This window comes from Mustela nigripes, chromosome 4 (assembly GCF_022355385.1).
Source record: "Mustela nigripes isolate SB6536 chromosome 4, MUSNIG.SB6536, whole genome shotgun sequence".
NCBI lineage: Eukaryota > Metazoa > Chordata > Mammalia > Carnivora > Mustelidae > Mustela > Mustela nigripes.
The window spans coordinates 126,932,695-126,958,815 of NC_081560.1; the positions used below are offsets into that span (position 1 = coordinate 126,932,695).

Below are 26,121 nucleotides of genomic sequence, written 5' to 3' on the forward strand. Positions count from 1 at the left end.
AGGCTCAGTCCAAAGATCCCAGGGTCATGAGTTCAGCCCCTAACACAAACAGATACATAAACTTTTTAAAAAATGCTAATTTTTAAGAAATGGGCAAATCTTGAATAATTATTCACATAAACATGACTTTACTATTCATTAAAGGATTGGCTTTATAGTAACCCTCCCACTGAAGTCCCATTTCCTAGCCGTGTTGGAAATCATTGGGTTTAGTGGAAACTTTCTTCATTTTGCTTTTGGAAGCTACTTATACATGTTTCCATATCATGATAATTATGTTTTGTAGCATACAATGAAGACTATAAAATCCCCACCTCACAGGGCTATAATGAAAGATAAATAATATAATGTGCCTAGAACTTATTAAGAAATCCATTAATGATTGCCAAGATCATTATTAAGAATCTCGAAGAGAAATCTATCCCCTTTCCCTCAAAAAGATTCTGTAGTATTGACATGTTAGCTTTCTGGAAGGCAATGGTCAAAATAGTTTAGCAGATTGACTTGAAAATGTTGAGGCCCAATCACCCAGTTCTGGGGTCTGAAGTGAACATGTGGTAATTAATTTTTCTACATTCAGTGAAATGTCACTGCAATTTGGGGGAGGAGGATGGCCAAGAAGAGAAAAAGCAACCAAACCAATGCAAAACAAGCCAAAAAAATATTTTATTTTAACATAAAATTCATTCCCTAGACAATGGAAAACACACACACTGGATGACATTAGTAGACAAAGGGAAGATGCATTTGGACAATTATCAACATTGATGAATGCGAGGATGTCATGAAAGTTAAATTTTTTCAGGTTATACGATTTCCTGAAGACAGTGTTGGCAAAGAGGAACTTTCAACACTAAAACGTTCAGTTCAACTTTTTAAAATGTCACTTGTTTTATTTACTAACCTTGACAGTGACTAAAGAATGAGGTACAGAAAACTTTCCAGAAGTTTGAGTATGGAGTAGAAGTCCAAAGGCACTTTGGAGCCCCATTATTGCATTATTGAGTAGGATTAACTCAGTTATGAAATTCCCCCACACTTCAGGTTTACTGCATAGAAAAGTACTATTTACCTACCTCACTGAGGTGTGGTGGGGCTTCATGATTATAAAGTGCTTTAGGCGCCTTCCAAGAAAGGCAACATAGAAGTATAAAATCTTACATATTTCAAAAGAAATGAAAAGACAATTTTGGCACAATAGGAAGAGTCCTATTTAAAGAACCACAGTTGGCTATTTGTAAAAATCCCTCACCTCAATGGTTTATTGCTTTTTTGTGTTTCATTTAAGAGAATGACTGTTTCTCTATTGCCAGTCTTATAACACCCATTGTCGACCCGGCTGTGTTGTTAGAATTCCTTGAAGAGTTCACTACAAATATTGATGCTTGGCCCACAGCCTACACCTACAGAATTAAAATCTCTAAGAGTAGTACTCAGGTAACTATATTTTTTTAAACCATCTAGAGGATTCCAACTTATAGCAAGGTTAAAAATATATTTCTTTAGAAAAATGTCTATTTATTAAACATTGATTTTCTTCCAAAAAGTTTTTATAAGACTGAATAATGTTGGATCAGGGTATCAATTTCTTACTGCCTTTTTTCTCTTCCCATGTCCCACACAGACTTGGAGTACACACACACACACACACGCGCGCGCGCACGCGCCGCACGTTTTAGTTCTGGCCTTGAATTAAAATTTGATAGTGGTAAAATCTGATAGTGGCAAATAAATGCTTCATTGAGAAGTTATGCAAGGATTTGCAGTTCATTCCCACTGTGCCCGAAGCAAATGGATGTTGACCCTTTGCCAGAACGGAATGGTTTACGCATTCCCCATTGGGAAACAGGTAAAATGAGCACTTCCTGGGAAACACTTCCTGGGAAACATCCGTCCCATGGATGCTGACAGGGAAGAGTGAGCGTGGTTCTAGCAGCCAACCATGACACAAGGCTGTGGGGAGGGTCCCTGTTTCGAGACTGCCTGCCTCTCAGGAAACACCTTGGGAATTGAAACGATTTAAGCGCAGTGGGTCCAAACAGGGGATGCCGCCTCAAGGTAAATAAAATCAAACAGTGAAAACTAGTGACTGTAATTTAAAATATCTTTGGAAAAAAAAAAAAAAAAAGATCGGCTTGCTCCACCACAATTCTTAATGCCATTGAAGTAACTGTTTTCATGTGCTAGCCGGTGTAACATAGAGAGGAGAATGATTTAGTCCCTAATGGCCTTCATTCACATAGATCTCATCACGTTGCCTGCATCAGGTTTAAAACAGAAGAGCCCCCTCTGGATTCCTTGCAGGGGAACTAATGTAGCCTACAGAGAAATTATATTTCTTTACGCAGAGAAAGCCTTCCGAGACAGGCCCAAATTTTTACAACATCAAGAATCCATGAGTCATAGTAAAACAGAATAGTCCCATTTCTTGCAAAAAGAAAAAAAAGGGAAAAAATATATACAAGAGATAGAAGCTACATATACAGTACATAGAGTACATAGGATTTGTTTAAAAAAAAATTTTTTTTTTTCATTCAGAGTCAGCCACAGTGAAATCTTGCTGTGAGAAAAGTCTGTAGTGCCTTCCAGCATTCCTCTAAACATTAGAGGTAACTTTGTACAGAAAGGTTGTTGGAGCCGGCTTGGGCAGCAGCTTGTTGCACGTGTCCCAGGAGGGCAGGGCGGCCAGCAGCAGGACGCAGCCTCCCAGCAGGACGCAGAAGCCACTGAAATAAAACGCAGTGTCATAGGTCTGGGTCCAGTCATAAAACCAACCTGAAAAGAGAGCAAGAAAAAAGTGAATTGGATAGAAAGTGTATGAAGAGGAAGCCTCTTCCTCCGCTAATTTCATCAGTCTTACCTACAGTCTTAGCTACGGTAAGGACCAGGTTACATAGTACCCCATGTACTCTCTAAAGGACTATTAGGAGTTAGCAGAGCAGAACCTCCTGAAAAATTTGGACAAGGATAAACAGGTATGTTTAGTTTCTCCCAAATAAAAAAAAGAACACAAATCCCTGAGCAAGTATGCTGGCCTTTTCAACTATATCAAAGTGATTGTGAATAAATCATTACCATGAGACATCTATGCAGGTTTATTTTTTGCTCGTCTGTGCTACTCTTACAATCTGGATTTCTATATCCAGGGATGTTATAAAGAAGAGCAGTAAAACAGGTTGACTTTGAGAAATATCTTACCAACAATTGGTGGTCCAAGGCTATTTCCAAGTCCAGCAAAGAACATTAATATCCCATAGGCATGGGCTAATTTTTCAATTCCCACAGTCTTTGTGGTCACATATGGGAAGATGGACCAATTACCAGTCAGAAACCCTAGAATCCCAGAAAGTATTGCCAATGTGACATAACTTTTGGCAAATGGAATTGCACACAAGGCCAGGCCCATGCTTATTAAGGTAGCTACGTAAAGATATAAGGTATTAATCCACTTGAAGTCAGCCAGTATCCCCAAGAGGAGTTTACCCACTGCTGTCATAATGCCAATAATGGAAATAAGAGGCATAATAAGCTCTTCTTCTTTCACATTTGAACTTCTTGCCACATCTTCCATAAGCAATGAAGGTGGGAATCCTCCGATGTCAAAAAGAAAGATTGCAATGAAGAGCGCTGAAAACACTTTGTTTTTAAAAAGAGCCACAGTTTCTCCACAGTAGTTTTTATATAATTGCCACTTCCTCTTGGCAAGCTGTTTGCAAAAGTATGTCTGTTCTGCAACTTTCTTTTTGTACGTCTCGGCCTCTTTTGTATGCGCCCCTGTTGTTGGGTTTTTATGAAGTAGGCTCTCCTGCTTCTGGCCACCACTGGCTAAGGCACTCTTGCAAGTTTCCTCAGCACCGTAGCTCCTTCCAGGAATGTTTGTGTTTTCTTCCAGGTCCTTTTCTTTCTCGCTGTAAATGGAGTATTGATCTGGTACACTTTCCAGAGCTGTTTTTTCAGGCAAAGGACAATCAGAGGACTGGAGGGGTCTCATCAGGCTGCCACAGGCTAATATATTTAAAGCTAGGGCACCTACAATCAGCAGGCATCCATCCAGCCCATAGAACTCAATCAGCAACCTCTGCAGAGCAGCATATATAAAAAGTCCGACACTTGAACCTAAAAAGGAAATGGGAGCTGTTCAGTCTTAATCTCTTACAATTTGAGACTCTCAGAACAACCATTATTAATACTGGCCAAATAAGAGTGGTAAAGGGAGGAACATGGTTTTATATTCCAATAAACCTTTATCTATGGACATTGAAATTTTAATTGCACATAATTTTCATATGCCCTGAAATATCCTTATTCTGATTTTTTTTATTAATCATAAAAAATGTAAAAATCATTCTTTGCCCATGAGCTCTCCAAAAACAGGCAGAAGACCAGCTCTGGACTGTGGACATTCGTTACCAACTCCTGTGCACCACGGGACAAGATTGCGTCCCTCAAATCTTTGTTTCATGCGCACCATGTTCCTTTTTGTCGATGAGGTCACAATATTTCACATACTTTTATTTTTGGTTTCTTTTCGATGTTTAAAAAATTCTGCTGTGATTTCTGCTTTGCTTGTCCTCTTTCACTGAATGCGGATACTGTAGGTTAAATGTCCTTGTCCCCATCCCAGTTCCTATGTTGAAATCCTAACCTCCAACATGGTGGTATTAGGAAGTGGGGTCTTTGGGAGGTTATGAGGTCATGAGCCCAGGGAGCACTCATGAACGGGATTAGCATCCACAGCAGAGAGACCCCTGAGAGACCACTCCCTTTCCACCATGTGGGGAAACAGCAAAAAAATGGCACTCTGCAGCCTGGAAAAGGTCTGTCACCAGAACCCCACCATGCTGGTATTCTGATGTCAGATTCCCAGCCTCCAGAATGGAGAAATACATTTGTGTTTTAATCCATGGGACTTGTTATCACACTAAGTAGATCCATGATTTCTCCCTAATTTTGCCTCACTGGGCTCCCTGTGAGTTGAAGCTAAAAACTCCTTGATTCTGCCAATTTAGGTGTCCAGAGTTGAACCACTTTTACTTCAGTGTTCCGTGGCCGAAGCCCTTAGGCCCTCCTTTCTAGACTGAGTGAGAGCATACAGCATACAATTTCTGCCATGGTCGGGACACATAAATTTGGACATTAAGGGAAACCTAGATCATAATCATAAAACTCCCTGTGTTAGAGCCCTTGCTGTGTCCCTTACACGGATGCTCCTTTAATATTCCCAATAACTTGATGTGATGAGTACTATTATCCCCATTTTACAGTTCAGAAAACTGAGCTTAACTCAGCAGTTAACTGGACAGAATGGTTAGAGAACTTGTCTGTCACCAGACAGCAAGTGAGTGACACAGGCAGGATTCAAAACCAGGTGGTCTGGGTCTGGGGTCTGTGCTCGTTGCTACGCTCTATGCCCCTACAAAGACAGCAGGGGCGCCTGCGTGGCTCAGTGGGTTAAAGCCTCTGCCTTCAGCTCAGGTCATGATCCCAGGGTCGTGGGATCGAGCCCTGCATCGGGCTCTCTGCTCAGTGGGGAGCCTGATTCCTCCTCTCTCTCCCTGCCCTGCATCGGGCTCTCTGCTCAGTGGGGAGCCTGATTCCTCCTCTCTCCCTGCCTGCTTTTGATCTCTGTCTGTCAAATAAATAAATAAAAATCTTAAAAAACAAAAAACAAAAACAGCAGATAAGCCCTATTGTCCTTCAGGCTTATGCCTGCCCTCACACTCCCTCCCACCCCTGTGCAACAGCCTGTAAGGTTCTTTGAACTGCATTCCAACTGCTTTGGGTTCTCCGTCTTCTGTTTTTGCTATTTCTTCTCCCAGTCCTGCCTTAACCTTAACTGTGTCCTCAGACTCTGGCCCTGTCTCCTCTTAAACCATGATTCACATTTCTCACCTGGCAATGCTTCCTTTAACCACCTTCAGTAAATATCCCGCTCCATTTAATTCAATCTGGAATCACTTTGTTGCCACTGGGTTAGCCTCAGGAATAAAACATTCGTTTGGATTCTGTTGCCAGAAAGATCATTGAACTTACTCGGTTTCTCTGGAAATCTGACCTCCCAGGACTACATGCTCATTAACGAGTAAGTAGCATATGTAAATGTACAACTTTTACCAAACTTGGCAGCTCTGTCTCCGAAGCAGACTCATAAAGTTTTTGGCCACAGAAGATTTGGTAAGTTCCCTAAACAGTGTAGGAAAAAGTCCATCTGAATAGTACAACATGACTTTAAAGCATCAGAGGAACTCCGGAAGGCTGTTATATTTACGTGCCCCGCCACCGCCCCAGTGATCATCTCTTGATTATTAAAGAACAAGAGTCAACAGTCTGTCCTGAGGATATGCACATGGCCAGAGAGATGCATTCACTAATCAGGACTCTTGAAAAAACTATACACTCTGCAGTAAGTGGAGATGGCGAGACAGCGGCATCAGGCTTCCTGACAGAGCCCGGGGGTCTCCACGTTCCTGGCATTTCTCCTACCCCTCTCGGACAGAAGGGGCCTCTCCTAAGTGCCCTCTGCTTCTCTGAGTAAAGCTCTCACCAGCTTGTGTCTCTCCGTTGACTAAGCCCATCAGCTTTTCTTTCCTTCATTATATTGGTCATCAAATTCCCCAGATTTTTTGTATATGTATCCTAAGATTTTCTGGAAGCTGTACCCTTATTTACAGGAGAAAATAACATTTCCTTCTTGGACTAGAGTAAAAAAATGGTGCTTCCTAAGTGGGATCTGGGAAGGGGCTGGTTAAACATCTGTGTTTGGTAACTTTTGACTTTGATTAGAAGGATGGATGGTGATAAAGCTATACTTATTTTGAAAACGTACCTGTTGAAATCAGGCCAAGGGCAAGGCCTCGATGGCTGTCAAAATACTGGCATGTAATGGTCACTGTTGCTGTGTATAATAATCCACATCCGAGTCCTAAACATAAGAAGACAATGCATAAATTCAGATGGACTACAGTTCTTCACTGAAAAAACAAAAACCAACAAGAGTAATTAAGTATGTCCTGTAGGTCGTTCTGTTTGTGACTGACTAAAACTCTTCGGAGCATGGACTCCTGGATCCTTTACACTTAATGAATATATTTGGGTAGGCTCAGTTCTCATTCTATACCCATCATAAGGTTGGGTTCAAATTAAAAAAAATAAAAATAAAAAGTCCAATTGCTAAAGCATGAATGAATAATGCAAATTTAAATCAAGACATTATGGGCAGAGAGAGAAAATGGTTACATTACCAAATAATAAAATTTTATCCAACATGCTTCCTTCTGTCTCTCTTCCAAATCCTCGCCCTGAGCTCAGCGTCCCTTCCTCCTCAAAGAGCTCTAAACAATTTGAGAAATTTCCCTTCACCGGTGCAAGCTATTTTAGGAGGGCTTATAGTTTGCACACCCCAGTCTACAAAACAAAGGCCCCCCTGCAGGTCCTCTAGGGTTCTCAGATCATCCCAACACAGTAAAATATGTGTTTGTGAGTTTTTTCCTTGCAGAGATGCAAACTACCTTATTTGGGAGTAAAATGTCTTTTTTTTTTTTAAGAGATTTTATTTATTTATTTGACAGAGAGAGATCACAAGTAGGCAGGCAGAGAGAGAGGAGGAAGCAGGCTCCCTGCCGAGCAGAGAGCCCGATGTGGAATAAAATGTCTTTAGTTTAAGATACCTTTGAAAAAAAAAAAAAGGAAGCAAATAAAATAAAATATTAACAACTGTCAAATTTAAGTGGAACATACAGTTGTTTGCTGTATGATTCTCTACTTTTCTGTAGATTTGAAATTCTTTTATAATTAAAAAAAAAATACCTTACCAAATTTCCCTTTCTTGAAATCAAAGGACAATACTTATCTCTAGATCTTCTCCAAGGCTTTTGTTTATTAACTTAATCTTTTCTTCCCTATTAAGCACCTGATAAACCCAATTTGTCTTTCACAAAATTTTCCTCTGGCTTCTAACTTACGACTTTTTTCCTTTCTTCCGCAACATTATCTGCTCTTGGAGATCATTCTATAAAAAACACATAAGCCATAGTTTAAAAACTGGATTTTAACCATTGCCCATTTAATGAGTTAGATCATTTTCAGTACTTTTAATTGGTACCTAAACTATGATTAGAAAGACTACATGGGCTTCACAAATATACTGTAAGTTTTAGGAAATTAAGACTTTAAACAACCTAAGACCTTGAGGATCGTCTGGGATTCCATAAAAAGTCTTCTTAAAGAAATGAAATAAACTAAAACAATTACACTTTAAGTAAGCTTTTTATAACAATGTGCCCTTTTTATATGATTTAAGGGAAAAAATATCAACTAAAATATGAGTTGGATTGATTTACACAGTTACTACGTATATATGGGACACTTTGCGATATGAAATAAATAATAATAAAGGTTTATATAATAAATGTATTTATTTATTTTATAAATAATAATAAATAAAATAAACAAAATAAATGTTTCCAAACAACCAATTTCAAAACCAAAAAATATCACTCTTAACTGAGACTATATGTCAGAAAGCCTAGGGAGGGCGAATGAATTTACTTTTCTGTGATTTGCTTGTCAGGGCTCTGTCAAATGTTAGGCATTAGAGACAAGGGGAAAAAAAGACATTTCTGATTGCTAAATGTCAATGTCAGAAAAGTTGAAGCAGCAACTTTTAAACTTTTAGCCCGAGACAAAAAAAGCCATTTTTAAAAATTATGTCACAGCCATGGGTTTCAGTTAAGTTTATTTATTTATTTTTTTAATGTCGCAGAAATTTGAAATGCTTTCTCCTTAAACTTTTCAAAAAGGTAGCATGATAGGCACCTGGGTGGCTCAGTGGGTTAAAGCCTCTGCCTTCGGCTCTGGTCATGATCCCAGAGTCTTGGGATAGAGCCCTGAATCGGTCTCTCTGCTCAGCAGGGAGCCTGCTTCCTCTTTCTCTCTGCCTGCCTCTCTGCTCACTTGTGATCTCTGTCTGTCAAATAAATAATAAAATCTGAAAAAAAAAAAAAAAAAGGTAGCATGATGCTTTCCTACACCTGAATCAGGCTGACCTTAAACTGGAAATTATTGAAGAGAGGTCCCTAGAACCTCTAAGATCTTTCCCAGAGTCCATAAAGTCAAAACTATTTTCATCATAGTCATAACTAGTCTCCCACTTAACCGCAGTTTTGCTTTCCATTGTTTCAGTTACCTACAGTCAACTGCAGTCCAGGAGCATGTGATCCTCCTCCCATACCATCCGAAGGTGAGTAGTAGCCTAACACTACGTCGTGGTGTCTATCTCATTCACCTCACTTCCTCTCATCACACAGGCATTTTATCATCTCACATCATCAGAAGAAGGGTGAGTACAGTTCAGTAAGGTATTTTGAGAGAGAGACCACTTCACATAACTTTCATTACAGTATATTGTTATAATTGTTTTATTTTATTATTAGTTATTGTTAATCTCTTACTGTGCCTAATTTATAAATTCAACTTTATCATAGGTGTGTATGTACATATAGGAGAAAACATAGGGCTCATTTCTATGCATGTTTTCAGACATTTGTTGGTGGTCTTAGACTGTATCTCCCATGGATAAGGGGTGACAACTGTAATACTAACATGATCTCTGCTTTTTTTTTTCACTGTGTTTACATTTATGCTGAGGGAGGAAAAATAGAGGGTGAGTATAACCACAAGGGCCTTAGCACAAATCAAGGTATTGGTACCAAAATTTTGTATCAGGTTATGCTACCTAACTACATACTCACAATAAAAACAAACAAAAATTTTTAAAAATGCAATTGGATGACAATTGTTACAAGGGAAAGCCCATATGCAATTGTTTCAGTTGCCAGCTCAAATAGCCCCTCTTCTCCAGTGTAACCATTTGTATTTGAAAGAATGTCTAACAGAAAAACTATGGTTACTCAGACTTGGGTATTTGGCAGACATCTTTTTGAAAACAAACTAAGAAGGGAGACAACTGGCACTAACTGTTACCAATAATAAAATCCAAACATTCCAGGGGAAAAAAATAGAATTTTAGAAAATTTGTATTTTGACAGCTTGAATTTGGACAGCTTCCCAATATATAAAGTTTTCTGATGAGTTTGTTGGTGATAGTAACAAAAGTGATTCTTGATGTTGTATAATGAAATTTGTCAACATTTAAAAGTTCTTTCATAACTCAGTGAACCAATATTTTTCAAATAACCAATTCATGTTATTATAAAATGAAGCTTGAATGAAGATCTGTCAACCATAAGTGACTCTTAATCTCACAAAACAAACTGAGGGTTGCCGGGGGGAGGGGGTTTGGGAGAAGGGGGTGGGATTATGGACATTGGGGAGGGTATGTGATTTGGTGAGTGCTGTGAAGTGTGTAAACCTGGTGATTCACAGACCTGTACCCCTGGGGATAAATATATATGTTTATAAAAAATAAAAAAATTAAAAAAAAAAAAAAAAAAGGACAGAACATGGGGCGCCTGGATGGCTCAGTGGGTTAAAACCTCTGCCTTTGGCTCAGGTCATGATCCCAGAGTTCTGAGATCGAGCCCTACATGGGGCTCTCTGCTTGGTGGGAAGCCTGCTTCCCCTTCTCTCTCTCTGCCTGTCTCTCGGCCTACTTGTGATCTCTGTGTGTCACATAAATAAATAAAATCTAAAAAAAAATTGTTTAAAAAGTGCAGAAACATGTCATTTGCAACGATATAGATGGAGCTACAGAGTATTCTGCTAAGTGAAGTAAGTCAGTCAGAGAAAGACAAATACCATATGATCTCTATCATATGTGGAATTCAAGAAAGTAAACAGATGAACATATGGGAAGGGGTAAAAGAAAAAAATGGAGAGAGGAAAATAAGCCATGAGAGACTCTTAATTCTATAGAAAAAACTGAGGGTTGATGGAAGGATGTGGGTGCAGGATGGGTTAATGGATGATTATTAAGGAGGGCACTTGTGATGAGCACTGGGTGTTGCATGTAAGTGATGAATCACTGAAGAAATGAAAAAAGAAAAAGAGAAATGCATTATAAATAAATGGGCTTAATATAACAGAGTATGAAAAGTATGCTGATGTGGTACCAGGTTCCACATTACAATTAACATTGAAAAACCATCCCTCATCAAGTTTTGATATAGTACCAAAGAAGGATATCTATAATTACCTGAAAAGGCTATTAAAAAATACTCCCTTTTCTACATACATCTTTGTTTGTGACTAGATTTACTTCATACACTTCAATCAAAAAAACAGATTGCAACAGATTGTGTATGGAGCCAATATGAGAATCCAGAAGTCTTCTAAGAAGCCAAACATTAAAAAGAGATTTGCAAAACTATAAAATAATGTAGCTCTTTTCACTAAATTCTGGTTTTTTTTGGAGAAAATAGGGGTATTTTTCATAATAAGTACATTATTTATGTTATCATGTACTGGATTTGTTATTATCTTTAAATGAATTACTAACCAAATATTTTCAAATTCCTCAGCATTTAATACAGTTAATTTTAACAGAATATATATCTACAAGTATAATCTGTATATTCAAAAGCTCCATGGGGTCCTACAAAAGGAATGTAAAGGGTCCCAAGAATATAAAGTTTGGAAATCAGTGTCTTAAAGCATCCCTTAGTCTCCCATCATTTTTGGTCAGACTCCTCTCAGTGAAGACTATCTTAAGCATCCGCCTGCAGTATAATTTTTAAACTAAATACCTATATTAGCAATTCAAAGCATGAACGTTAGTGAAATATTATTGTTTCCCTTTACTTAAGGAGGTAAAAACGAAATGTACTTACATGTTCTGACATTTGCTTTCCACACCTTCTGTTCCATTTCACACACCTCTGGGCAAGACCACAACTTCTGAGGCCTCTTTTCCCTCATCTCCTCCCATCAAACCAGACCCGTGCTCTTTATCACGCTCACTGCCTAAGTTATCAGCCTCCCTCTGGGCCCCACCACTGCTTCCATTCACCTCCTCATCTTTTCTGAGCTGAATCCCGGCTTCCTCATCGCTGTCTCAAACGTCCAGTACTTTTTCCACCAATCTGTCTTCTTTTTTTTTCTTTTTCCAACAATCTGTCTTCTAAGCTGCTGTTATACAATTATCATTACGTCACACTCCTACAGTCAAGTCTGTATAAAAACATTTTGTCGTCCTTTGGTGCATACCAGGCGTTGAGGTACTTGCTATATCCACATGACTTCTAATGTAGTCCTTAAACAAGTATCTGTAAGAACACTCTTATCCACCCTGTATCACACCTCTGAGCATTTGCTGATTCCACCCCCCTCACTCCCCATTCGAAACCCATGCCCACCTGACTGCATCCTACTTGTCTTTCCACACCCAGCTCACGCATCAACTCCTGCATGAAGCCTGCTTCAGCACCCCCTCCCCTACAGGTACATATGACACCCGCATGGAATATTGGTTTCATCCACAAGTGGCAAAACTACAAGTTTATCCCCCCAACTAGACAATGGGCTATCTGATGGTAGGCTGTGTCTTATTCATCCAAGTATTTTGGTTCCAGGTCCAAGCCTGGCACAGAGTATTTCTAAAATCTGATGAATGGGGGCGCCTGGGTGGCTCAGTGGGTTAAGCCTCTGCCTTCAGCTCAGGTCAGGATCTCAGTGTCCTGTGATCGAGCCCCACATCGGGCGCTCTGCTCAGCGGGGAGTCTGCTTCCCCCTCTCTCTCTGCTTGCCTACTTGTGATCTCTCTCTCTCTCTCTCTCTGTCAAATAAATAAATAAATAAATATTTAAAAAATACATATAAAAATTAAATAAAATCTGTTGAATGAACTCCCCATAGAAGTTAGTCTACTACCTTTACCCATAAACCTCATTTGCGTTCTTACATTTTTCTCTTCCTGTCTGTGTCTCTATACATATAACAAACACAATCACTCTATATGTATATACATGTGTATTATATGTACTTTTTATTTAATTTTTTTAAAAGATTTTATTTATTTATTTGACAGACAGAGTTCACAAGTAGGCAGAGAGGCAGGCAGAAAGAGGGAGAAGCAGGCTCCCCACTGAGCAGAGAGCCTGATGCGGGGTTTGACCCCAGGACCCTGGGATCATGACCTGAGACGAAGGCAGAGGCTTAACCCACTGAACCACCCAGGCGCACCATATGTATTTTTTAAATAACTTCTTATATCTGTTCCCCATTTCAATGATGCTGATTTTTTTTTACTTTTTATTTTAGCCAAAAACTAAATCTTAGCTTAAAAAATATTAAAGATTTTTTCTTTTACATTAATTAATTCATTAGGATAGCCTCATTAGAAAGACAGAATTAGAATTACATGGTTTGAAGAAAAATACAACTAATTTGCTACTTCTATGCATTAAAGGATGATGATGCTTTGGGCAAATCACACTAAACTTCCTCATTTTCTCATTTTCCTCAATCCTTACATATAAACTAAAAAAACAAAAACAAAACACCTACATCAATTAAACTAATAAGAGAGCTATGAGGAGAAAATATAACTGAAGTAAAACGCTCTGATATTATAAAACACTTCAAATTTAGAATAACTAAAGCAAGCATCTCTAAAGAACTAGTATGTGAATGAAAGCATGCAAAGTGGAAGTCTGATCTATTTTAGGAAGACAGGCAATAGAACATCTGAAATCAAATATGTATTTTTGAAAATGTCCATGAATTTGTTTTAAATATCCTGCTATTATATATATATATTTTTGCATGTAACTGAGTGGATATCTATCAAACCCCTACATTTATATATGAAAACTTTTCCCTGCAGTATTACTTTAATGAGAAGGAAACATTTTAGTAACAGTGCACTTTAACATGGCAATCTTAAGAAACAACATGGGTGAAGCTACAGAATCCGAAACTGTATGTAGTCAGGGGAAGGGCCAGTGCCCAGGACATTCCCTGTTTGGCTACTAGAAGTCTCCTATCCTGGAAAACCCAATAGTCCCCTTCTGTATGTTTTAAAGCAAGTATTTGAACCACTTCTTAGAATAGTTGAGCCAAGATGATTTATTATCCTGACCAAAGGTTAGGAGAGACAATTGCATATAGTGTTCCAGAAAAATCTACTTCTAGAAATGAAACTGTGGGAAGGTAACTTAAAGAACCAAAAAAGATAAATAAATTTAGCATATATCCAAGTGCAGCCCCTTTTAAAAAAAATATTTTATTTATTTATTTGACAGAGAGAGAGATCCCAAGTAGGCAGAGCAGCAGGCGAGGTGGGGAGAGGAAGCAGGCTCCCCACCAAGCAGAGAGCCCGATGCAGGGCTCGATCCCAGGACCCTGAGATCATGACCTGAGCCGAAGGCAGAGGCTTAACCCACTGAACCACCCAGGTGTCCCCCAATGCAGGTACTTTTATGCAACTAGCTTTAAACATCTGCATGGAGAGCTTAAAAGTGCAAGCAGTTGGCTAGCATTTTTAATAAACTGGCTCTGATTTTTGTAGCTTAGCATGAATACCCTTAACATGACATTGACTAGTTATGAGCACAGGCTTGGCAATCAGGCAGGCTTGGATTCAAATCCCAGCTCTAACTTTGCTGGCTGGGTGACTTGAGGACTTGAGAGTTTCCTTAATCTCTAATTCTTAGTGCCTTTATCTTTAAAACAATCTCACAAGATAGCTGTAAAGATTAGGAAACATAAAAAATGTAAAAGATTTAGTATCTGTGCCTGGAATATAATAAGTACTAAAAAATAACCATTGTATTGATAATATGTTTTCACTTTTCACTGAGTATTATGGCATTATATCAATAACAGCCTCAAACTAATTAGAAAATCATAGTTCCTTATTACAACTAAGCATCTGGGAGACAAAAAAGAACTATCATTAATGAAATAACCATGAAAAACAAAACAAAACAAAATGACTTATTAAAACTCTAATGGCTAAAATGAACCTCAGGAAATGACCTTCATTACATTTGCCATAACTGAGCAAACGTGGTCTTTTCCCTCCTCAATCTCAATAACCTGAGCAGATTCAGGACATATGCAGATATTACCATGAACACATGAATTTTTCCAAAAACTGAGAAGAAATAGTAAGAAAACACTACCCAGGTAGCTAAATAACAATACACTCTGAAGAAAAGAGACAGAAGACATGGATTTTGAGTTGTGCTTTTCAGAAAAGCCAAAAGAAATTATTGGGGAGACACGTGAACAACTCAGAAAAGCCAAAAGAAATTATTGGGGAGACACTTGAACAACTCATTCAGCACACATTTCCCACCCCGCACCCCACACCCGACTTCATTTTTCCTGATTTAATAAAGTAATTGAGAAAACAGAAGCCTGAATTCCCAGGTTTGGCAGTGTGGTCTGCAGTCACTTGAAAAAGGGGAAATGGTCATTCCATGGTAGCTATTAAAAACTGGGGGTTCCTGGGTGGCTCAGTTGTTAAGCATCTGCCTTCGGCTCAGGTCCTGATCCCAGGGTCCTGGGATCGAGCCCTGCATCAGGCTTCCTGCTCAGCAGAGAGTCTGCTTCCCTGCTTGTATTTCCTCTCTCACTGTCTCTGTCAAATAAATAAATAAAATCTTAAAAAAAAAAAAAAGAAAAGAAAAAGAAAATCTGAACAAGATGATACTTTTTAAAACATCAGTTAAGTGGTAAAACAGAATTGTACCCGTTAATACACTTTAGTATCTTTTTTGATATTGTGTATTATAATTAAACATACTAAAAAGGTTTAATTTCTTTTTCTATCTTCTTAAATCTGTCATACAAATATTGCTGATTCAAAAAGCTTCCTCAGTAGCAAAAAACTGATGCTGTGGTCTTGAACTAAGTGTTCAGAAAGGAATTTAAGGGAAGGGATGTATGAAACACCTCCTCGTGCTTTTCTATATACATTATCTCATGAAAAGGCACAATAGCTTCATGAAGTCATCCAATAAAAATTAAAAGAAAAGCTCAGAGAGATCAAATAACTTTCCAAGGTCACAAACTATTAATAACGGTTATGCTAACTAATATTTATTGAATTACATCCTCAATTCACAAAACCTGAAGGTGGATGTCATTATTACATTGTTTTAAAAATAAAACAATAAGAAAATAGGGGAATCCTGGGTGGCTCAGTGGGTTAAGCCTCTACCTTCGGCACAGGTCATGATCTCAGAGTTCTGGGATCAAGCCCTGCATCAGGCTGTCTGCTCAGCAGGAAGCCTGCTTCCCCATCTCTCTCTGCCTGCCTCTCTGCCTAATTGTGATCTCTTTCTCTCTGTGTCAAATAAATAAATAAAATCTTAAAAATAAAAAAAAAGAAAGAAAGAAAGAAAATAGAAGTTAAGTAACTTGTCTGGAGTCACACAGCTGGCAAGTGAGTAAGATAAGTTTAACCCACATGATTGGAGCCCAGAGACTGCCTCTTGGTGTTGGCTCCTTCCCTCCCCATACTCTCGCTCTTAAGAGACCATCTAGTTCATCCTAGGCAAATGAAAATGCTTAGTATACAATTCTGCATAGAACTGGTGCTCAATGAATAATATAATTAAAGTGAATCTTTCTGGGCACCTTGGTGGCTCAGTGGGTTAAAGCCTCTGCCTTTGTCTCAGGTCATGATCCCAGAATACTGGGATCTAGCCCCGTATCGGGCCCTCTGTTCTGCAGGGAGCCTGCTTCTCCCTCTCTCTCTGCCTGCCTCACTGCCTACTTGTGATCTCTGTCTGCCAAATAAATAAATAAAATATTTAAAGTGAATCTTTTTATTTTTTCTAAGAAACTCAATACAAAAAGGAAAATGCCTTTAGAACATAATAATTTCCTGTCACTTCCTTTTTAACTGGAGATTCTAAATGATGATACAGTGGAAGTATTATTCAGTTTTATCTCATTTATTTATCCCAGAAATATTCAATGAGCCATGGATTATGAGCATACCGATGAAAAAAGGAAAGAAAGAGACACAAAGATGTTGACCATGGCATTAAGTATTAATTATCTGCTGGCTAGGAGTAATTCACAGGGCCCCAGTAATTACCAGTGGAAGCCATCTCTTTATTAACTGAAATCCAACCCAATTCTTTTATTTGTTTTATTTGTATTTATATTTCACTTGACTTTATTTAGTCCTCACAAAACCTGTGTGAGTTAGGTTTCCCAGCCCGCCTTCACAGATGAAGGGATGGCCATTTGTCATTTAGCTTGCTCAGGCTTACGGAATCTCTGTCTCCTAACCCTAAACCCAGTACTCCCTCCAAGAGCTAACAATTGCTTCTTAGTTTCAGGGATTCAGAACCTATTGCCAAATCAGAGTCTTCAGACATGAGCCTGTTTTCTGACCCAGAATCATTAAGTGAAAGAGAGACCAGCATTCCAGGAGGAAAGACATTACAGTAAATGCTATGACAAGTATGTAGGTAATGGTACTGCAAATACTTCTTATTTAGGTAATTGTACACTAGTGAAAGTGGGATACCTTTTGACCATGGTTGGACACAGAACATGAGCTGGCAATATTAACCAGGGTCCTCAAGCATTTACATGGCCTTAGGATCATGGCCCGGGTCTGGCTCACAATGGATCCACTGAGTCCATGGACCCATCCAAGTTCCTCATTGGCTCACCCAATCATGGTGATGGGTATAACCCTCTACAATGTTCCTTGGCCAACGGGGTAAGAGTTATCATAGTAGAGAAAGCCAAGAGACCTATAACATCATCACCAGCCAAGACAAATCTCAAGTCCTATCTAATTAATTGAAAATCATGGTCTCATGGAGGTGGGGGTGGGGGGCACAGTTAGCTCTCAAAAGGTTCCAACAACATATGCCAAACCAAAAATAACTTCACAGGTGATAAAGCTCCCTCCATTGCTAGAGAAATTGAAATTTAGTTATGGAAGTTAGTCAATATTGTCTTTTTCTTTCTATATATCTTAGTTATGGGAGTTAGTTAATATTGTCTTTTTCTTTCTATGTATCATTAGATATTCTTCCAAAACAATCAAATGTATATAACTCTTAGACATGTAAACAGATTTTTTCTTCTTAGAAATTTATTTTTATCTATAGGTAATGCAAATACTATGGTATCACTCACTGCTCATCAGTTTTAAGTCTGTAACACCTTCGTATGCCTAGATTAACCTTGAAACCATGTGGAGGAGGAAAATCCCAAGAAAATTTAAGTGTGGAGTCCAGAGTTTGGGGAAAAAGCCCAAATCATATTAATGGCATCATCATTCAATTTTCTACGTAAAAAGGGATTTATCCTAAAAAGAATAATCCAATATTCATGTGTAAACACAGATACCTCCATTTTTATTTTTATGACTTTAGACAATAAAGCAAAATGATTATTCAGTGGAACTCTCAGATTTTACACAAGAGACTAATGTACTTGTACCCACAGTCCAAAACTATATTAACCACCAGGAAATATAAAATACCAAAAATGTACTGCATGCTTTCAAAGAACTAACATGGAATTCAGGTCTCAGCAGTATTAGAGTATGTAGTTAAATTTAAAATAGACTTCAAGGACTGGAAAAGCACCAAAAATAGTTACAAAAATGTGAAAGAGATTGGTATCTGGTGTCAAACTGAGTGGATTCAACCCCAAATCTCCTAGTTACATAGCTTCAGTTAGTAATTTCCCTTCTCTGAGCTTCACTTTCCCTCTCTGTAATGTGAGTTCTTGTGAAGATTAACTGAGGTCAGAGAAAGAATTCAGCACAGAGCCAGGCACATAGGAAGTACTCCGTGCATATTAGCTGCTCTTATTTCTATTATGTATTATTCAGGAAACAGTCCCAAGTGAAAAAGAGGAGTATCACTCGTCAACAAAATTAGGTTCTTTCAGACACTAAGAAAAACTTCGGCAGCTGGCATCATCTTTCCAAATTCCCTACGACAGCCCCTAGGAATAATCTGATGAGGTTGAACATTGAATACAATTAGTATAATACATCCCAAAGGCGTCTGCCCCAAAAATGTCCTCGCAGGCTCCCGAGCCCTCTGTTTTTCCTCTCCTGTAACCAGGATCATCATCACTTTTCCCCACCATTCAGTTTCTCTTCACTCTTGTCTTATCTTTTTAAAAAATTAATAATAATAATGATAATAATAGTAATAGTAATAATAATAATAATAATATGTTTTAAAAACCACTTTTTACTTCTGTGGTAACTTTGCGATATGGGCCCTGGAAGCACAGGATGTTTGGAACACAAACAACTCAACAGAGCCCTGCTGAACCGGCCAATATGAAACGGACCACTCCCTAAGTCAGTGAGAAGCGCTGTTAGTCTCCTGCTCCCGCCCCTTGCCTTTTTTGTGCTGTGCTGAAATGAAAAACCTTCTTGTGCCTTGCAAGAGAACATAATGTGCATTGATAAAACATGTTTATGCTTTCAAATATTTTGATTCACTGGGCAGACCATGTTACTAAGGCAGTAATTTTTGGTGACATGTCACTGAAAGTAAATTATTTTCCATCATTTTCATGCTGCATATTAACTGAATAATAAACCAGGTTAAGCCTCCTGCATAAACCTGGTAAAATGATGTTGAACTCTTGAATCTTAGAAAAATTATAGTGACCAGGTTTCTTACCTACAACAATGCCATAGGAAAAAAACAGAAAGTAGATATTGGGGGCAAAACTGCTCAACATCAGGCCTCCAGCTACCATGAAGCCACTGAAGATTGTCACAGGTCTTGCTCCAAAGGAGGAGACACAGAGGCTGCAGACAGGACCTAAAATAATAAATGAAACCTTCACTTATTTAACAATAACCTCCTTCCCACAATCATAAGTTCCATCCCATCATAAATTCAAAATGATTCCTTCCATCACACAATAACACTAAAGTAAACAGCTACCGTGTGTTTACTACACGCCAGACACTCTGCGAGATACTTCATATAAACAATCACATTTCATTATAATCTCACTGCAGCCCAGGAAGGTAGATACTACCTCATTTTTTGATAAGGAAATTAAAGTTTCCGGATAGTAAGGCCACAGAGTTAAGAAATGGGCGTTCTGGAGTCAGACCTTCTTCAAATTCGAGTTCTAATATTTGCTGGCAATATGATCTCAGGCAACTGTTCTGATCTCTCTGTGCCTCAGCTTCCTCATCTGATGACTGTAATGACTGTAATGGCAGTACCACCTCATAGGGTTACCATGATGACCAATGAGAGCATAGATGTCAAGCTGATCCCGAGGCCTGACCCAAGGATGTCCCCAGTCACTGCCAGCTCTTCAGTGATGAGAACAGCAGCAGCCACCAGAATAGTAACAGAAGAAGACGTAAAAACCCAGGCAGTCTGATTCCTGAGTCCAGCATCTTATCCATCATATTATGCTGAGGATTTTGCCTCCTGCATTTGCCCCCTGCATTTGCCCCCTGGTTAAACTTCCCTCATCATACACTGATGAGGAAAACAAGCTTGATGACTGGCTGAACACAACCAATCATGACCCTATAGAGGGATGCAGGGGTGATTATTCATTTCCTAGAGAATATTCTGGCAGGTGAGGCTAAATGGAGAAGCACCCCCCCCATTCCAGTAAGAGTCCATCAGTACCACTGTCCTACAGTCTATGTGTAACCTGGAATTTGTGAGAGGAAGTACACTGTTGAGTGACAGGTAACGGTGACACTACCTGGATCTGTTCTATGGAAAAGTGGGTGACATGGATAACCATGGTAAGTAATGGGATTTAAGTGATAGTAAAATTCTCTCCCACTAGAAGTGTACCTAGAAAGCACCTACAACTACAGAGCTGAGCTTATCAGAAATGAAAGGACATTAAGGATTATTCAGCCCATTAGTCTCATTTACATGGAAGGAAACCAAGCCTCAGAGAGGTTGTCTAAGCCCATAGCAGAAGAGAGAGCCCAGGATTTAAAAACAAAGAGAAATACATCTTAATTAAGTTGACAACAGCCTTTCAAAATACAAATTATTATTCCCAATTTTTAAAAAATATAGTCACCAGGATGGCTAAGGACAGACAACAGTAAGTGTTAGCAAGGATAGGAAAGGATCAGAACTCTTAAAAACTGCTGGTATTGTCTCCTGAAGCTGAATATAGCATATTGTATAGCCCAGAAATTCTGCTTCTATGTATATACTCAAAAGAAATTCCTGTACCAAAGTATGTAATGTTCATAGCAGAACAATTCAGAGTTGCCTAGAAACCCAGATGTTCATCAGCAAGAGAACACAGAAGTGAATTCTGGTATAGTCATACAATGGACTATTATATGGCAATGAGAACGAATGATCTGTAGCTACACAAACAGAAGTATCTCATAAACATATGGAGAGAGAAAGACAGTCAACACAAGAAAGAATACCTTGTATAATTGCATAATTTGCAAAAATAGGTGAAATTACTCTATGCTTAGAAGTCAGGATAATGGTTATCTTTGGTAATGGGTAGGAAGTTTAACCAGAAGGGGGCATAGCCCCACTTCCAGGGTACTACCAACGTTCTGTTTCTTGATGTGAATGTGCTTATTACATGAGTATAATTTGTTTTGTGAAAATTTCACCAAGCTATACTCATGATATGCACACTTTTCTGTATATATATCTTTCATAAGTGACAGAGCCAGGATCCAGCCACCCCAAGTCCAACATTCCTGCTAATACCAGAGAATCTCTCAAGTGCATACTTAAGACCAGGATATGACCATTGAGATACCACAGAGCTCTCAAAACACACAGCTCTCCCAAATTTCTCCCTGGTCATGAACTGGCCCCTGACTTTTCAGGCCTTCTGTGAAAGCCACTACGGAAGGGCAGACTGATACAGTTATACGCCACACAGAAGAGAATACTCCGTGCCACTGTTTTAAAAGGAAAACCCACTTGAAAGACCAAACTTATCCAATAGTTGAGCTCTCTGTATACCCAATGAGAAATACTTAGACACTTCAAAAATAGAAATGATTTTAAGGGTCAAATTTCGTAAATGGATGGGTGACATCATAAAAGCATGATCCTTCCGAGTTGTTTACCAGCCTCGTTGACACTGAGAGTTAGTGTCAACAAATTCAACAACACAAAGGAACTAAAACACAGAGATTATTATTATTGGCATACCTGGAAAGTTTCAAGTTCCATCCTCAAAGTGAGACTTTAAATCTATGCTCTTTGAAGCATGATAACTCCACGAGGAGATGCAAAGTATGGGAAACTAGGGGTGTGGATGAAGGGTAATAATTTAATAGCATGTACAATTACACTGTGACTATTACATGCTAAAAAGTACATAATTATTATCAGTTATGTGATAAGTTCATAAACCATGTGGGTCTAAATACTTGAATCTTTGAAAAAAAAAAAAGCTCAGGGAAGACATGAGCAGAATTTCTTTGATGAAAAGAGCAAATTGAAAACTCGTTTTTAAAAATTTCTCTACTTTCATACTGCCATCTGCTGTTTACTTAGAAAAATATCTTGGTCTCAGAGATTTAAAACAGAATTTTAGAGCTGAAAGAGGCCTTGGATAGAGTCCAAACACCACATTTTTAGAATGATAAAACTGGAACTCAGAAAGATCCTTCAATTTGACCAAGAGAGGGCTAAGGCCAAAGTCAGCTTAGCATTCTTCCCAACTGAGAAGCATTTCAACTGACACCTAAAAATCAAAATATTAATAAAAACGCCAATGTACATTTGTTAATATCTTACAGCTTAAGAGTTCCTATGAATTTATGGCAGATGAAAATGTAACATCCATGCTTGTTTTGGTGTTTAAAAGTTCAGAGCAAATTATTTTATTCTCATTCTAGAACCACAGTATTTCTAGATTCTGTTTATATGGATTTAAACCACAGCAGTCCCGTATTTCATCAATAACAATCAGGGCAAAGTATAACTGGAATTGACCATTAAGTCACAGCTGCAAGACATGGCACACTTATGTGTTTAGCTCTCAGTAATAGCAGGCAAGTTTCCCAAGATGAGAAACCATAGAGTACTCCTCAGTGCTGGACGAGTTTCAAGAGATAAATACAATGGAAGGACAACTCTCAGGGGAGATTACTTTTAACGCTTCAGGTCTTGTACTTTACAGAAGGCGCCTCTGGAACAAAAGTTAGTTAACTCATAATATGAGCCAGTGCTTCCATCTATGGAAAGTTGTAAAATTTTAGAAAAAAGGAAGAAGGAAGCTTCATCGTCTGTGTGCCAGTTTTTAACAAGCAAAGTCAGTTTTTAAAATGCAACAGCCGTCTATTATCTCTGCCATTTCATTTAAGAGAAAGAAGGAATCTTTTAATAAGGAAATCGTGAGAATATATCATTTGCAAATAAAATGGAAAAGCGTGAGAAGATAGTGGGAAGCTAATACACACCAAGGATCAATGCCTTCATATTCAGTTTGCCTTCAGTGAAAATGTTTCTCGAAACTACAACTGTGTGTATACTGGTGTTTGGGAGACATTATTACTATTACTACATTCTGTCTGGGAGATTAATGTTGACAAGTTGGGAGAACTGAAAGTCCTTTAGTCCTTGGCTAAATGTTAAGTGGCGGAGCCGCCAGTCAGCACAGAATGGTCTCAGGATGGTAGACGGCGGTGCAGGGCACTAAGAGGGGAACAGCTCTCTCCTTCCTAGCGTACAGTAGTCAGGGCTCTTAAAGATATTCTATTCTTCTAGCAACATTTTTGGCACAGTGGGGACACATTCACTCAAAAAAAGTAAGAACCTGTATGTTAGGAAATAACCCTACAAACTGAGGAAAGGAGCAAAGAAAGTGAGCAAGATAAGGATGGGATTTTGAGCCCTGCAACCTCGTCAGTACAAAATGAAACTAAAAACATAAAATAATTTGTTACTAGTCATCTGCAAATCAGACTGATTGAGGTAATTTTCAGCCAATGAAGGGAATAAAAAAGGAAGTGAAAGTGAAAATTCTAACTGAAAAAGCGTTTTGTTATGATCACGGGTGAATTAAGAAAATGAGAAGAATGAATTATTATAAGGAAGTCGGAACGATCTACAAGTGAGTGGTGAAATTGTTTCCTTCAGCCCTCAGGGTAATTTAGGAAGAAACAACAGAGCTACATTTTTGCTGGCTGTTCAAATTAGCATGGAGGAAGAATATATTTCTTAAAATTTTAAAATACGTTGGTAACATTATATTTAGGTCTGCATTCATTAAACGAAAAACTAAATATTTGCTCACTGTCATCCCTTCACTATTTACCAAGTGTCTTCTCGAGCAACGCTACACAATAGAAATACAAGGACGCGGACACGTGAGCCACATATGGAACTCTAAACTCCCTCGTAGGAACATTAGAAAAATAAAAAGAGGGGCGCCTGGGTGGCTCAGTGGGTTAAGCCGCTGCCTTCGGCTCAGGTCATGATCTCAGGGTCCTGGAATCGAGTCCCGCATCGGGCTCTCTGCTCAGCGGGGAGCCTGCTTCCTTCTCTCTCTGCCTGCCTCTCAGTGTACTTGTAATTTCTCTCTGTCAAATAAATAAATAAAATCTTTTAAAAAAAAAAAAAGAAAAAGTAAAAGAGGTAAAATTAATTTAAGTAATACATTTTATCTCACTCAATACATCTAAAACCTTATCATTTCAACACTGCAATATCATTAAGGAGACATTTGAAATTCTTTTGTTTTGTAGTAAGGTTTTGAAATCCAGTGTGAATTTTTTACACTTAGAGTACTTCTCAACTTGAGCTTGCTGCATTTCAAGTGCTCAGTAGCCACATGTGGTGGGTGGCAGCTGTGCTGGACAGCCCAGCCCTGGAGTCTCCTATCATGGCAGAAGCACAGAGAGGAGGACACACAATATAAGACCTACCCCAGAAGAGAAAATAAACACACAAGTGTTCAATTAAAATCCAAGGTCATGGGGCACCTGGGTGGCTCAGTGGGTTAAAGCCTCTGCTTTCGGCTCAGGTCATGGTCCCAGGTTCCTGGGATCGAGTCCCGCATCGGGCTCTCTGCTCAGCGGGGAGCCTGCTTCCTCCTCTCTCTCTGCCTGCCTCTCTGCCTGCTTGTGATCTCTGTCTGTCAAATAAATAAAATAAAATAAAACCAAGGTCACAGATAAGAGGCACCGAAAGAAAGGCTCAAATCATGTGTTTAGGGATTTCAGAAAAGGGAGACCGCCATGGGAAAAAAAAAAAAAAAGCCTTGAACTGGGCCCTAAAATGTGCTTATATCAACAAAGGGATGAAAATTCTAAATGGAGGAAGACTGAAACATAATGTGGTTTTCAAATTTGTCATTATTATAAGATAGCTTTGGGAAAGAAAGCATGCCTTTTGGGAAACAAATCACTTCCATGCACTTATTTCTCCTAAAAAGTTTCAGAATCCCAAGAGTGGTCAGATGGTGAGGCCTACTGCACTGAAGCCGTAAGTAGGCTGACAGCACAGTGAGGGAAAAACAAAACAAAACAAAACAAAACAAACAAACAAACAAAAAAAAACCAGAGCTGTAACCAGGTTGTATGCTGGCAGCAGAGCAAGCATTTCCTAAGAGAGCAGATGACTGAGCCAGGAAAGTCTTACCCCGATACCCACAATGCAGGGAGCCCAGCAAACTCTTGTAGGTTCTCATCCCTGGTTCCTGCTGAGACCAGAATTTCAAGTTCATCTCCCTAAAGGAAGAGAAAGGCACTAAGGAGCCAAACCCACTCAAATTCTTGATCATGCATACAGCTGCTTTGCTTGCTGGTTGGTTTGCTGATCTATAAAGAGCACGGAAAGCTTAAGCAAAACCTGGAGTTATTCTCACCAATCCTGGAAATGCCTAGCATCCTGGGAACTGGCCGATGCAACAGAACCCTTGCAGGAGGCAGAAATTCAGTCCTACTTGAAGGAGTAACAGTGCCTGAGAGTAAAATCGTCCAGATATCCTCTAACACCACTCTGCCTGCACTCACAACTCATTCAGCAAGCCCAACTGGCTATGCTGAGTCACTATTAAGCTGAGCATAGATTTATTGACTTATTATCAGTTTGCAGGCCTTTGGAGAAATTAAGGAGAAAAGGGAGGGGAGAGACTGTTAAATCTGCTTAGAGCACAAAAATAGAGAACAAAAGGTCTCCCTGCTGTTTCAGCAACACTGTTGCCTGAAAAACGGCCCCACCCTTCTTGAAT

The 26,121-nt window shown here is 38.9% G+C and overlaps 1 protein-coding gene across 3 annotated transcripts in view; it reads right to left on the reverse strand.

Moving 5' to 3' along the window:
• Positions 1 to 642: 642 nt before the first annotated feature.
• Positions 643 to 26,121, reverse strand: part of SLC16A9 (solute carrier family 16 member 9) — a 54,252-nt gene continuing 28,773 nt past the window's right edge. The window contains exons 2-6 of one of the 3 annotated variants that reach the window (XM_059397457.1): positions 25,530 to 25,618; positions 19,584 to 19,727; positions 6,827 to 6,922; positions 3,199 to 4,116; positions 643 to 2,775 (exon numbers count right to left, since the gene is read on the reverse strand). In XM_059397457.1, the coding sequence (XP_059253440.1) occupies positions 2,597 to 2,775; positions 3,199 to 4,116; positions 6,827 to 6,922; positions 19,584 to 19,727; positions 25,530 to 25,614 (1,422 nt within the window). In that variant the 5' untranslated portion in view covers positions 25,615 to 25,618 and the 3' untranslated portion in view covers positions 643 to 2,596. The remainder of the gene's footprint in view (positions 2,776 to 3,198; positions 4,117 to 6,826; positions 6,923 to 19,583; positions 19,728 to 25,529; positions 25,619 to 26,121) is intronic. The other 2 variants (XM_059397456.1, XM_059397458.1) reach the window with 2 other exon arrangements.